The following is a 15,029-nucleotide window of genomic DNA, read 5'->3' as shown; positions in this document are numbered from 1 at the left end:
TAAATTAAGTGAATAATGCAAGATGCAGAACAGTGAATAGGATTGCTGCCATTCTTTATTAGATTATCTCTAGAAGATACACAAGAATTGTATCTAGAAGATAGAGAGATACAGTTACCTTTTGAAGATACATTGTTAGTTGTGACTGCTTCTCCAGGTTGTGAGGAAGTAGGAACTGGAATGGCTACTTAGAAAAATAAAGACACACTTTATTTCCTTAAAATTTTGTGCATGTATTACCTATTTTAAAATCTGAAATGGGACATGACTTTTTCATTACAGTGAAGGCTGAGCAAACAAACCACCCATAGGTATAATACCTCAATAAGGTATAAAGAACGGATATAAAAGCTTTTTCTGTGAGTAGGTCTTGATGAGAAGTTGGGGGTGGAATAACCTGATGGGGGTACAGAAAGAAAAAGCTGACCATTCCCTCCCCCAAAAACGTTCTTAACCTCATGACTTTACCAAGGGCTAGCTTTGCACTTCGGGAGCTTCTGACCTTTCCTAAAGTTGGCTAGTGTGCTGATAAATGTTTCTTGCCCACCCAGGAGCCCGGCCTGCTCCTGATCTCTGCTTCGAGAAGGTGAATGTGGCAGGGGACACCTTTGGAAACTGTGGGAAGGACATGAATGGGGAACACAAGAAGTGCAACATGAGGTGATGACCATAGGGCTAACCCCATAAGATGAAGTGTGACAGGGCAGTTTCTGCTCTCTCCTTACTCCCGCCCAGCTCAGCAGCCTGGGCCTTTAAATAAATTGTCAGAGTCAGTCACCTATTCCAGGCCTATTGTTAGACAATGTACCATTCAGTCTCGGGAAGTCAGAGGGTGGGTGTGGATGGCAATGCTTCCCAGAAAGCTGCCACACTTCCTTTTGGACCTTACAGTTGGGCAGAGAATCAGTTCTCTTGGGTCATTTCTGTGGGATGCTAATTATACCCTCACCTGAATAGCCTATCATTCACTCATTCATTCATTCATTCATTTCAACCAGCCATCCACCCATCCATCCATCTATTCATCCACCCATCCACCCACCCACCTATCTACTATCTGTTGAGCATTTGCCATATGCCAGATATGATGGTGAGTACACAGGACTTTTAGTTAACAATACCATGTGATACCAGAACTGAGGCGAGAGCCACCCAACCTGGTCTTAGTGGGTCAAGGTGATGTCCCAAGGGAAGTTAAGTCTAGACTGAGATCTGGAGAAATTATCTAGTTGAGCAGAACGGGGAATGTTGTGGGTACACGGGAGAGTAGATAGATGAGTAGAGAAAAACTGGTGGCAGGAGGAGCTGAAAACAGTTTGATTTAGTTAAAGTATGATGTTGGGGTACAGTCGAGGGGGAGCTGCTGAGAAATGAGCCTGGACAGCTGAGCAGGGACCAGATCATGAAAAGCCATGAAGGCACGACTAGGCCAGTTGGACTTTGGCTGAGAGGAGTTTGGAAATCAGACTCCAGTGGGGGCAAGACAGGAAGCAGGGAGATCCGACTCTTGGTGTCCAAGTAAAGAAGGGTGGTGATATGGTTTAGGGTTAATGTATACGAGGGAAGATTGACAGAGCTCAAAAATCACTTGAACCCAGGAGCGAGGGCGAATGGGGCGTTGGGGCTGACCCCAGGCTTCTGGCTGCAGCCCCTGGGTGCATGGGGGGGGCGGCTGGAGCATAAGGGGGCAGTTGCTCAGGTCAGGCAGTTGTCCTTGCAGTAAAGAGGACTTCCTCAAGCTTGTTCTCTGGCCTAGATCTACCTGGGGACAAGGATCGTATTTCCTGTCCCAAGTCCAGTTTCACATGAGATCTCTCCTGCTGGATCCCTAGAGCACACTCACGGCTCCCTGGCCCCTCTCCCTTCTGAACCTGCTCTCCTGGTCGAGAAAGACTGAGGCTCTTCTGTGCCCCAACTCTTCCCCTGCCTCTGATTCCACCTCCTTTTCTCTCTCTCTCTCTGGCTCAGAGATGCCAAGTGTGGGAAGATCCAGTGTCAGAGTTCTGAGGCCCGGCCGCTGGAGTCCAACGCAGTACCCATCGACACCACCATCATCTTGAATGGGCGGCAGATCCGGTGCCGGGGCACCCATGTCTACCGTGGTCCTGAGGAGGAGGGGGACATGCTGGACCCAGGCCTGGTGATGACCGGGACCAAGTGTGGCTACAACCATGTGAGTCCCTGCCTCACTCAGGGGAGAGGGGAGTGACTGACAAATGTGAGCTCTGGAGGCAAGGTGTCCGGGCTCCAATCCCACCTTTGCAGCCTCCCCAAGCCTCAGTGGCTTCCTTTATAAAGCATGTTAGCAATAGCATGACCCACCCCATAGAATTGTCATAAGGATTGCATGAGAGGATCCCTGTAAACCACTTAGAGGGACTAGCTGTTATCACTTTTGTCCTCATCATAAATTATTATATGATTTATGAAATGGACTAGACTCTAGTCCAGAAGCCTGGGGAAACTAAGGGCACCTATCTCAGAGTTAACTGAAAACAAAATTATAAAAAACATGTGAAGCGCTTGGTATAGGACCTGGTGCAGAGTTGACTGCTGTCACCATCATTATTTTTAAGGATAATATTAAAATTAGTGCATGTTAATATATAGCGAAGTAACAAACATATAACCAACACATTAATATAGAATGTAATAACATATTTATTATATTAATATAATGTTTTAATAATATAGTGTTTGTTATTTTCTCCCCGGTGACAAAAGGAATAGCAGAATTTAGTTAACTATCATCCTGTCCTGGCTTTTTAGGCCATTTTTAGTTTTTCACTGTAATAAATACCTAAACGGAGTTGCATTTCTGAGTCCTGTATGTTCTAAGTGTAAAACCCAGCCTCCTGATGGCTACCCAGTGTCCCTCCCGTTGGACTGACAGTTTGGTTTCCTCACTACAGATTTGCTTCGAGGGGCAGTGCAGGAACACCTCCTTCTTTGAAACGGAAGGCTGCGGGAAGAAGTGCAATGGCCACGGGGTGCGTGTGCCTGGGGTTCTGGGGCTCCTCTGCACTGATATCCGCGGGGACAGGCCCCGTGGGGGACCGCAGCCCTCTGGGCTGCTGACCCTCATGCCCTTCCCTTGCTCCAGGTCTGCAACAACAACCAGAACTGTCACTGCTTCCGGGGCTGGGCCCCGCCCTTTTGCAACACACCCGGCCAGGGGGGCAGCATCGACAGTGGGCCCATGCCCCCTGACGGTGAGTGTCTGGCCTGCTCAGGGGCTCTGCCCACTTTTGTGAGGAGGGCTGGATGACATGGTGTAGACAAAGAGTGAGTCCGCTCCATTATCCTGATTTTGTAGATGAGGGGAAAAAAGGGGAGGAGGGGGATCTAAGCGGGAGAGCCGCTGAGGCTGCCTGGCTGGTGTGGGGCTTATCTCAGTTGCTCTTTCTCTTATCATTTCTACTGAGGAGGGTGACACTCCTTGGGTGAGGGAGAGATTAAGAGAAATCATGGGTTATTGAATAATCTCATCTAGTTTTGGGCAGTGGGGTGGTGACCAGTCCTTCTCAGCCACATAAAAAGAATCATGAACCTGGGGCACATTATAGTCTCACAAATAATCCACAGTTTCGTATTTGGTTTCATCAAATTTCGTATTTGGTTCAGATCCCTTAGATGAGCTAAAGCTTAAGATGGAGAAACAGACATGTGGAAAAATTTACAGTTTTTAGTGTAAATCATGGAGATTCTAGCCCTTTGGTTTCCAAGCTTTTTTTCTTTTCTTTTTTTAAGAGCAAGGTACTTTTATTTGAATGAAATCTTTTAGAGAAGAAACCCCAATATATAAAACAGATAAAAGTAGTGTGTCACTGGTATATATATATTTTGTACATTTAAATTTGTAATTTGTGAGAACACTGAGGCAGCTTTGATGAAACCAAATACGAAACTGTGGATTATTTGTGAGACTTCTAGTCTTAGATCAGTCTCAGCCTCCCAGCATTTTAGGTTGGTTGCTTTGTGTCCAGAAAAATCATAATTGGGCTGAAAACTAGTGGTAAGTAATAATAAAACTTGAGCTCCTTGTCTCAAAAGGGACTCTTCAATTAAACAGAAGTGGCTGGAGAAGCTTCATTGTGAGGTCTGCACAAAGCAAATTGACCTGACTGTTTAAGCTAATATTAGTGGTTTCCCAGTGGTTTCCTAATGTGTGTGTTTCATTATACTTCTTAAGTTAAAATAAATAACACAAATTAAACGTAAATCAAATATCTGAAGAAGAATCAGGAATAGAGTGTTTGAACTCCACTGCTGCAGCCCAAACAGCTTCTGACTTTCTCACTTGGGTTCTGTTTCTGGAAGGTGTTGGTCCTATGATAGCCGGAGTGTTTACGGCCATGTTTGTGCTGGTGGTCCTTATGCTGATCTGCTACTGCTGCAAACAGAACAACAAACTGGGCCAACTCAAGCCCTTAGTCCTCCCTTCCAAACTGAGGCAACAGTTCAGGTATGATGGGGTGCCATGAAGGGCTTGGGTCCATTTATGGGTCATAAAGCTTTCTGCAAGCAGAGCATGGTAAAAAACAAAAACAAAAACCTGGTGGTGGTGGTCTAATCAGAGAAGGCAAGTGAGCCATGCATGCCACCATCTTCCTTTCTGCCTTGCTTCACCACCATGGCCCACGTTACTAGCTGGTCTTACTGTAAGTACTCTCTACTGGTGGTCACTTCAGAATCCTCAGCAGAATGCCTCTAACCAATTCAAGTTGGAATACAAAATGAAATCTATTTGCTGTCCTCTTTGTAGTTGTCTGGATTTCCATTTCAAAGAGCAGGAAACTGAGGCAACCCAGATGGACTAACCAGCTTAAGTCAGTCATAGGGTTGCCTGGACATCCCCTCAAGACAAAGCCTCCCCCCCCCCCCCCCGCAGCGATTCATTCCTTTGGATCCTGGGGGTGTGTGATTTCTGAGTCCCCTATTAAATTGTGCTTGTTCTGAAGAGCATTTTAAATCCCAAGCCTACCTGGATCTACCAGGGACTTGGTGGATAGCTGGTGCCATCTTTGTGTCTCCTTGAGGGAGAAGGTTCTCAAAGGGGTAAAGGGAAGGTGCTAAGGAAAACTCTGTTTTGTAAGGGCCGCTCTCTTTCCTTGAGAGCTCTCCACTGGCCGTACAGTGTCTCCACACGTAGGGAGCCGGGGTTCAGGGCAACTAATCCCACTTTGTCCGGAGACTTGGGTGGGGGGGATTTAGCTGCTTGCTGGCCATGCTGGGCCAGAGGGAACTCAGGCTCTGACCCTTGATGAACATCCCCCCTCATCCTTCTCCCCCATTCTTGTTACTAGTTGTCCCTTCAGGGTGTCTCAGAACAGTGGAACTGGCCACGCCAACCCAACGTTTAAGTTGCAGACGCCCCAGGGCAAGCGAAAGGTAAGGGCTTTGCACCATTGAACTTTGCTGCTTTTCCTTTATCCCCCAGGACCCTGCTGGGTTTTCCTAAGAGCTTCTGTGGGCCTGTGGGATTAGTAATAAAAGGCACTTTCTTGGCTTGAGAGAGATTCTGTTGGTCTGACATCCCCTCATGACTCTAAAGATTATACCTGACCTCTGGGCACCTGGGGCTTTGGCAGGTCAGCACGTCCTCCCTTTGGCCTCTGGCCATCTCAGTGGGACACGCAAGGGCACCCCTGAGTTTTGCAGTATATTGGGGATTCCTGTTTCTCAGGTATTCCTGGTCTTATGCATACAGGTGACCAACACCCCTGAAACCCTGCGGAAGCCCTCCCAGCCTCCTCCTCGGCCCCCTCCAGACTATCTGCACGGCGGCTCCCCACCTGCGCCATTGCCGATGCACCTCAGCAGGGCTGCTAGGAGCTCCCCAGGGCCCGGGTCCCAAGTAGAGAGGAAGGAGTCATCCAGGAGGCCTCCTCCAAGCCGGCCAGTTCCCCCAGCCCCAAACTGCATCCTCTCCCAGGTAAGTGGGTTCTCGGCAACCCTAGACTAGGGCCGTGCTTTCAAGGCCACCGGCAATAGGGAGTGACAGAGGCTGTGAAGATGGGACTCTGAGGCCGGAGCGGACCGCCTTGCCTGCATTCTGGTAAATGCAGGGAGCACACAGAGTGTGAGACCAGTGAGCATGGAGAAATTGACTCCCCAGGTGGCCCCGAAACTACAGAGGATTTCCTTCAGGGTTGGCCTATTTTATTCCAGACCACTACCTCCCTTCTGGCCCCAGTGAACCTCTGTCAGGTCCCTGTGCTTCTCTTAGTCTTGGCAAATGCTTTGTCTTCTGCCTGGTACCCTCTTTTCTCCTTTTGCATGGCCGGCTCCTATTCATCCTCAGATCTCCTCCTAGAGGCCACTTCCCCCAAGAAGACCTCTCTGACCCCCCAAGCCTGAGTCCGGTGCCCCTGTACTTCTCTCATCATAGTACTTGTCCCACCGAATTGTACCTTCCACTAATCGGGAAGTCAAATGGGGGATGCTAATTCGAAGGCAGGTCAAGGGAGGTGTGGGAAGTGTGTCACCTCCCTGCAGCCTCTTCATCTGGCCTGTCTGTGCTCGGATGGCTCCCACTCTTCTTGCAGAATTTCCCACAGCAGAGACACACACGTTTCCTTCGCAGGGGTCAGGCCTGATGCCTTCCAGAGCCCTCCTATGTGTTCTGGGGGTGACCCCTCAAGTGGGGCAGACGACTTGCTTATTTTCCTCCTAGGATTGCTTTCCTTAGGCATGGTCAGGGGCTCCTCTGGGGTCCTGGCTGACCCCATAAGGTTGGCCCCAGGTCTGGGAGGGTCCCTGGGACATGGGGCAGTGTCATGGTTGGGCAGAGCCGAGAGCATCAGGTTTGGTTCTCCAGTGATGTGAAGCTGCCGCGCTCCCATTTTTCTTATCTGAGGCAGGGGTGGGATGGAAACTGGCCATGCAGAAAAGGGAGGGAAGGGCTGGTAGCGAGAGAGGAGAGGGGGAAGGGAGAAGAGCAAGAGGGCAGAACTGAGGAGAGGAGGCAGAGAGTGCACCAGTCAGTTCAGGAGGCCCTAATTGAGTCCCACCGACCCCCTGACCAGAAGCTTAAACAGCAGAAAGCTATCTTCCCACAGTTCTGGAGGCTAGAAAGCCAAGATCGGGCTGTCGGTAGGGTTGGTTTCTTCTGGCTCACAGGTGGCCACTTTCTCCCGTGTCTTCTGTCAGTCCTTCCTTTGTGCCTCGATGTCCCTGTGTCCAGATTTCCTCTTCTCGTGACACCAGTCAGGCTGGATGAAGGCCCACCTTCATGGCTTCATTTTAACATAATTGCCTCATTAAAGTCCCTGTCTCCAAATACAGTCACATTCTGAGGTCTGGGGACTTAGGGCTGCAACATAGGAGTTGGAAGAGCTAGGATTTCAACCCAGGTCTGACTCCAAACTCTTTACCACCCTGTGTGCCAACTCCTGGGGTCTCCCGAGCTGAATGAGACACCACCCCGTCTTGGGGGCATTCACGGTCCAGATCTCAGCTCCACCGCTTGCTAGCTTGGTGATGGGACCACCCTGGGGAGGTGGTGGCGCAGTTTTGTAACCTCCCTATTCTATTCTCTACAGACATGTAGGAGCTTCTACTCCCTACTGGGCAGTGGTGAGCAAAGCAGACCCTGGATCTGCATCACAGGCTCACATTCCGCTGGGCAAGAGACCCCAATATGTGTAGTTACACCAGGGATCAGTGCTGTGAAGGAGACGTTCAGGGTTCTCAGAAAGAGAGTTACAGGGGGACTTGAGCTACTCTGGGAAATCTAGGAAGGCTTCCCTGAGGAGGTAGCATTTAAGCTGAGAGCTGAGGGATGAGTAGGAGTTAGCTGGCTGTGAGGGGCGGGAGAGGAGAGAATTTAACTGGTCCAAGGACCTGCTGATAGGGAGCTCCCTGGGGCCCGAGGAGCTATGAGATGAGGCTGGAGAATTCCTTGGGAAGGGGGTAGTGGTGGGGCATGGTGACATGATCCACTTTGCCATTTATGAGGATTGCTCTTTGGGCTACCTTTTAGGCGGGAGCGGGGTGTAGTGGCTGGGAGGGACCCCCAGATGCTTCTGGGGCCGTTCATCTTCTTTCGTGCCCTGGGTAGGGATTACATAGGTGTGTTCACTTCGTGATTATTCATCTAGTTGTATATTCATGATTCACACTTCTATATGCATATGATACCTCAACTTTAAAACACTGGTTTAAAAAAATGGAAGGGTCACTCCAGCCTCCACTCCAGCCTCCCAGGGGCTGAGACTGGGTGCGTGGACGTCCTAGTCAGAAGGCTGACATGCTTCCCAGAGGACAGACGATGGGAGCCTGGAGCAGGGGTAGCAGGAGTGCTGGATTGAAGCTGATGGGAGATGCGTAGGAGAGAAAACGGATGGGACTTGGGGAGTAATTGCCAATGCCCCTTGTGTCTGGTCCGTGCAGCTCGGCTGATGGCGGTGCCGCCCCCCGAGTGGGCCGGAGCGCCTCGGGACTGTTGCTGCCTCTGGAAAACTGTGCTGGCTGAGGCCCCTGCAACGTGGCCCATGGCAGGATGCTCCTGTGGGAGGCCCGGTGTTGCCATGCCCATAAGGCTCCTGCCCAGATACCCGCCCTGCCCCCCCCCCCCCCCCCCCCCCCCCCCCCGGTTGCTCGTTTTGCACAGCAAGCAGCTCGGGAGCACAGCACTTCCCCACAGCTCCCTGACGTCTGCTCCCAGCTGTTGCCTCCCCCCAGAAGGTCTCTGTCCTGGCCTCCAGCAGCCACCGCCATGTGGCCGCTGTCTGGGCTGCGAGGGTGGGCGATTGCACTGTCCTTGGGGGAAGGCATGGAGGTGGAAAGCATGGCTTTTTGGGCACAAGAATCTGCTATTCTTCTGTTCTTTGAGCTTTAGTTTCTGCTCTCAGTTTTCTGATGGGTGAGAAGCTTCTTTCCCCAAATCCCGCTTCTCTGATTAGCTCCTGCCCTCTCCCTGTGCTTTGCCTTTTGGCCATTGTTAGGCCTGCTAGTGACCTCAGGAAGGGGAATATCAAGGTCTTCGGGCACTGGGACTCCCAGTGCCTGGAATTGGCTTCTGGCTCATGCCTCACAGCCTTGGGGATCTGTGAGTGGTGGTGCCATGGCCCATTCTTTGCCCTGTAAAGAAAAAAAAAATTTTTTTTTTTATCACAAAAGAAATACATATTTGAAGGATTTTGACTAGCTCAGAAATTTATTTTTTTAAGATTTTTTATTTATTCATGAGAGAGAGAGAACAGAGAGTGTGCACAAGCTGGGGGGAGGGGCAGAGAGAGAGGGAGCCCGATGCAGGGCTCCATCCCAGGACCCCAGGGATCATGACCTGAGCCGAAGGCAGATGTTTAACTAACCGTGCCACCCAGGTACCCCTCAGAGATTTACTTACTCAACTAAATGTGTTGAGTGCTTACTGTGTACTAGGTACTGTCTTGGAAGCTTGAGCTCTATCAGTGAACCAAACAGACAAGGACCTCTGCCCCTGCTTCTGGTCTCATTGGGGGTGGAGAGGCAGAAAAGAAGAAATAAGTAAGTTGTATGGTATTTTGGAGGAGGGAACGTGATATAAAACCCCCCTCAAAAAAAAAAGTAGATTGGGATAAAAGGGTCTGGGAATGCTGAATGCCAGAGTGGGGGGTGTTGTAATTTTAAGTAAGGTGGTCAGGGAAGATCTTATTGAGAAGGTAACAAGACAAATATAAAAGCACAAAGTGAAGAATCCCATTAATTGCACCACCCACAGAAAACCAACATGGCAAATGTGGTTTCTTCTTTTAAAAAAAATTTTTTTTATTTACTCAAGTAATACACATATATGCTCATGTTAAAAATAATTGAATGTTCCCCTGGATAGCCCCCTCCCCACTCGCACCCCATCCCTAACCTCTGTTATCAGTTTGGTCTGTATCCTTTCTGACTTTCTTCTGTATATTTACATTTACATTGGTGGGGACAATAGGGGAGGAAGGTGGTGACTTATTTTACATAAACCTGTATGTCAGCTTGCAATGACTCTTGATCATCATTCCACTTCAGCTTGTATGCCCTACTTGATTCTTTTTAACTACCACTTCATTTGTCACTATATAACTTTACTAACTTGTCTATTGATGGACATTTTGGCTGTTTGTAATTGCCTTTGCTATCACAAGTAGTGTTGCAAGCAACGTGCTTGCAATTTTGTTTTTGTGCACCTATGCAAATGGTAGGAAGCGGAATGATCAGATTGGAGAATGACCATTTCTCATTTTAACAGATACTGCCAACTTGCTCTCCAAAAAGGCTTTTTCCTGAGCATGTAGACACATATGCACACAATTTGTTTTTAGATAGGACCATACAGTACATCCCTTTTGTCCTCTGATTTGGATCGGTAATATGTTGGGAGCATTTTCTTTCAAACAGGCCCCTCCGGCCTTTGAGTGAAGCTTGTGTCTTTCTCCCCAGGATTTCTCCAGGCCGCGGCCGCCACAGAAGGCACTCCCAGCTAACCCAGTGCCAGGCCGCAAGAGCCTCCCCAGGCCAGGTGGCGCTTCCATCCTGCAGCCCACTGCCGCTACCCGTCTTCAGCCCCGGCCTCTGGCAGCACCTGTCCCAAAGGTGAGTCCTTGGGAGCCCTCAAGAAATAAGCCGGGGCCACAGGGCTCCAGGAGGCAAGAATGTGGTTGAGAAAACAGACCAATTCATGCTTCTTTTGGCAGGGGTATGAATTTCCAGAACAAAAGCCAAGGACAAAAACTTAGTGTTTCTTGGTGCCTGCATGAGAATCCCTTAAGTTAAAGTTGGAGTTTTTTCATTTCCTATGAAAGGTGATGCTAGGAGCCTGAACGATGGTGGCTTCCAACCTGGATCTACAACTCACCCACTCAGTGACTCTGAGCAGATCACTCTCGAGTCTCGCTTTCTTTCCTCTGGATTGCCCCATCAGGCTGCCGTGAAGGTCAAGGCAGTTAGTTTCTATAAACTGCCGGCCTTCGGGAGGCTATTTACAAATGGCCCCTCTTCTTACCTCTTCCCTGGGGCTGACGTTCTCAAGCTGCCAGTCCGGGAGTCGAGGCAGAAGGGAGGAGGTGAGGAAGCTGGCTCGGTTCCCACCAGGCCTGGGAAATTTGTGGGCTGAACTGCAGCTTGGGTTGAGGGCCCCACCTGGCCTCTCACTGGAGGGTTGATAGTCTGGATGCACTGACGTGGTGACAGACTTCTGTGGGAAACCGTTCTTAGCCAACGGTCTATTTATCCTTCTGACCTGTCAAAAGCAAGAAGACAGCTCCCGTTGACTCCACCGGTCAGCATTTAGCTGATCTCTCTCTTGCTCTCTTCTCTTTCTTTCCACAGTTTCCTGAATACAGATCACAGAGGGCTGGGGGGATGATTGGCTCGAAGACCTAGACCCTCTAAAGGGGCTTCTGCCTTTCCTTGAAGACTCTGAACCCCCCCAGAGGATCTGTGGCCATGGAGTCTGGAACAAGCATGTCTGGCCACCTCCAAGTCCTTCCTTCCTCCCCTCTTTCCCTCCTCCTAGAACCACTGCATCTCTGAAAATCTCCTTCTTGACTCAGTGCCTCCTTGGCTTCCTGGGAGGCCCAGAGAGACTACTATCCAATGGCATCAAAGTGTTGTTTTGTGCAATATACTGCCCCAGGGAAGGGAGGAGAGAGCACGGAAGAGGATGAATGGCGGCTTCTTCTCCAACCTCCCTTTAGCTGGCCCGTCACCTCAGAGGTGCCAGTGGGGATGATCTGGGCTGTCTGAGCTGATAAGCCCAGCTGGGAAAGGTCCTGTTCAGCCCTTCAGCCCAGGACTTAGCTTGGAGAAGCCATCCATCCACGTCCTATGGTAGAGGGTATGCATCAGAACTTTCCATTGCTTCTGTCTTCCTTGATGGTCCTAAGCTAGACAGAGGCCGGATGCTTACTCATCCCTTTTAGCTCTGAGATTAAGAGGGGTCAAACCAGCCTCCACTGTGGTCCTGCCCAGGGCTTGGTTGAGGTCGCCACTCCTGGGCCTGTGACCACACGTGACCAAGAGAAGTCCCCTCCCCCCTCCCTAAGGCCCCCCCCCACCCTTATTCACACGGGTCCCACTGACTCTGACAGGTACTATTTGTGGGCAGTGTAGACAGCAGAGGGAGCACCAGGCTTGGGCCTCCTCTGAGCCAATGCCAAAGGTTGCGGCTCTCAACTCGGAATCATTCTTGGTTGCCTTTTATTTTCTTCTCTTTCCAAGTGCTCGGCACTTTTGATTTCTCCTTCAGAAATTTCTTCTTCCCCGCTCAGACTTACCTAATGTGTGGTGCTGCGTGAGTGGGTCTTCAGCAGTTCCAGCCTCTTGGAAACCTGGTGCTTATGACCTACAAGTGAGGATCCTGCTTCAAGGGTCAGCCACTGGATTTCCTAGGTGGTTCCCAAGAGTGCTTCCAAGAGCATCGAAGCTTTATTTGCCATTGTGTTTTGTGACCTCGGCAGGGCGAGGGTCTTACCCTCTACTCCCTGATGGAAATCTAAGGTAGGTCCTCAGGGATGGCAACAAAGGGGGCAGCACCCCAGCGTGTCCCTAGGTCTGGTCACTGATTTGAGGCACGATCATTGCCCTCTGAGCGGAGAGCTGACCTGTCTCTAGAGATCTGTAGAGAAGCAACGGTCAACGGTCTTGACGGAACAGTCTGAGCTGGGAACACCAGGCTTTTTATCATCCACTTCCTTGTGTTCTTTCTTCTGGTCACTGCCCTTATCTGACCTTTACAGGAAGAACTTGGAGCAGCTGGGGAAATGCCACTCCAATGGGTACTACCCCCCCCCACCCTGGAGCAGGGAAGGAAGTCTATGTGGTGCTCTGCTAAAGTGGACGACTTGTCACTGGAGATGTTCTCTGGTGATGGTCTCCCGCCCCCAGAAGGGTGCTGTGCTGTCCCCACCTCCTGCAGTGAGCCGTTGTTCACTCTTGAAAACCTCAATGCAAGGAAGAAGCTTGAGCTTTCCCTCCCAACCACCAACCCAGGGCCCCCTTACAGTTCTCTACATACAACAGGTGCTCAATAGATGTTCTCGGGTTTTAGACAAGTGGGAGATTTGGCATATGCACCTGGGGGCACACATGGGGTGGATTTAGAAAGATCTCAGGAAAATGAGGCCCTTTTCCCTCAGGTAGTCTGATATTCATGCCTCTGTCTCCCAGACATGGGCCCTGGTTGATCCCCATAGCCAGTTTCCACCTTCCTTGTTGCCTGATTAGGTCAAGGGGCAGCCTTCCATGTAGTTGTGTTGCTCCAAACTGCCCCAGGCCTCAAGGTTGGGTCCCAGAAAACTAAAGGTGAAAACACCCTGGCAAAAAAAAAAAAAAAAAAATCACTCTTATACCCACCTGCATGCCTCACAGACGGTCCTGTGGTATGTCCAGTGTTTCTCCCAGACATGAGGAGATCGAAGGCTCTGAAGTGAAAATGCCACAGCCATTGGGGCTGCATGAGCCTTTCGAACGTGAAATCTGCCCTCCGTGCACACATACCGGAAAGAGCCCAGGGCTGTATTTTCTTGTCTTTCTGTTTTTGTCTTCTGTTATTTTAATACCACCTCCATCCCATAAAATTGTACTGTGAACTGGAAGAAGGTCGAATTTTTAAAATTTGATGGAGACTTTTGGCAGCCCGTTCTATTTACGCTTTCACTTCTGGCTGTGTTCAGGGACCAGGAGTTGCCATTCTCGCAGGCTGGGAAGCCTGCCCGGGAGCAAGAGTGGCCCGAGTGCTCCCTTTTCCCTCCTGTGCCCAAGTGCTGCTTTGAGGTGACAAATAAAAGCAAATATGGCCTTAAGAGGGACTTTATTGGAAAGGATTACTGCAAGGTGGGGAAAGGGAATTTGTAGTCCGGGCAGGGGCTCTAGCAGTAGGGAGGATGCTCAGGTGAACTCCTGCAAGGTCCGCGAGCATCTCAAAGCTCAGAAAGAAGCATCGACGGAGGGGACTTGGCTAGAGAGAACCACAGTTGGGGCGTCCTTGTGCTCAGCCTCCCAGGGAGGGGGCTGCTGTGGGGGGCAGGGGGGCTGTATGCTGGCTCAGGCTGAGTGTGGGTCCAAGTTCAGAGTCGGATGGAGGAGAGGAGCCCAACTAAAGCTTGGAGGAGTTAACCAGCCCTTTGTTCAGATGGAGCTGGATATAAATCTGCCGGTTTGACAACCCTGGAAATGTTTTTCTTAAGAACCGGGGAGCCATCTCTGAAATGTAAACCTCAAGGGAGCTAACACTTCTGTCTCCCTGTCTCAGTGGGAGTTTTATCCCAGGTGCCTGGCTCCAAGTTGTAACTACCTGCTTGCCATCTGTTCTTTTTAGCCTTGTTGACTTCTCCCTATAAAGGCCCTTTTCTGCCTCAGCTCTGAGATGCTTGCAGATCTTACAGGATTGGGGAAGCCCCTTTTCCATACTGCAGTAGCCCCTTGCTGTCTCTTGCAATAATCCTTTTGAATAAAACCTCCCCTTGCCTATGTCCAAATTTATTCTTATTTGGCAAAGGGTATGGAAGACTTGCATATTTTACATTGGGGACCAGTTCAAAAGTCATGATTGTGTTAAATATGCATATAACAGCTCTGCTGGACACCCAAGGGAATGCCAACTGGAAAGGTGCCCCATCCCTAGGGAAGCTTGCTAAGAGGGGTTCTGCAGAATCCAAGCCAGTGTCCCCAAAGTCACCCTTCTGTGCACCCTCTCACACCATCCACTGTGTGTGTATGTATGTGTCTGGGATCTAGGGCAATGTGAATTTTCTTTTTATTTGGAGATCGTTCACGGAAAACAGTTCCTCTTCTCTCTTGTCCACCTATTAATTGTTTACAATATTTGTACATCTATGCAAAATACTTGAATGGGCCATGGTGCCTTTTTTCCTTGTTTGTATTTAATTAAAATAAATTGTCATTTGAAATGTTGTCTGGTTTGGCAATTCTTTGTTTGCTTTAATCTCCCACTGCTCAGCCTGGATAGGAGCCACCCGTGAGGACTCCTCATAAGAGTTCCCACAAAGACCATCAGTCCACCTGTCAGGCCATAATGGAAGACCTGAAACCACAGAAAA

General features: G+C 49.8%; 1 protein-coding gene across 4 annotated transcripts in view; it reads left to right on the top strand.

Moving 5' to 3' along the window:
* The window catches only part of ADAM19 (ADAM metallopeptidase domain 19), an 80,358-nt gene extending 65,475 nt beyond the window's left edge, over positions 1–14,883 (top strand). For 3 of the 4 annotated variants that reach the window (XM_036096237.2, XM_036096239.2, XM_036096238.2), the window contains 9 exons: positions 552–660; positions 1,969–2,173; positions 2,913–2,990; positions 3,104–3,212; positions 4,321–4,465; positions 5,307–5,391; positions 5,711–5,935; positions 10,411–10,563; positions 11,299–14,883. In XM_036096237.2, coding sequence (XP_035952130.1) covers positions 552–660; positions 1,969–2,173; positions 2,913–2,990; positions 3,104–3,212; positions 4,321–4,465; positions 5,307–5,391; positions 5,711–5,935; positions 10,411–10,563; positions 11,299–11,352 — 1,163 coding nt within the window. In that variant the 3' untranslated portion in view covers positions 11,353–14,883. The other variant, XM_036096236.2, reaches the window with a different exon arrangement.
* The last annotated feature ends 146 nt before the right edge of the window (positions 14,884–15,029 follow it).

Source organism: Halichoerus grypus, chromosome 2, assembly GCF_964656455.1.
Source record: "Halichoerus grypus chromosome 2, mHalGry1.hap1.1, whole genome shotgun sequence".
Classification (NCBI taxonomy): Eukaryota; Metazoa; Chordata; class Mammalia; order Carnivora; family Phocidae; genus Halichoerus; species Halichoerus grypus.
This window is presented reverse-complemented; position numbering and strand designations above follow the sequence as displayed.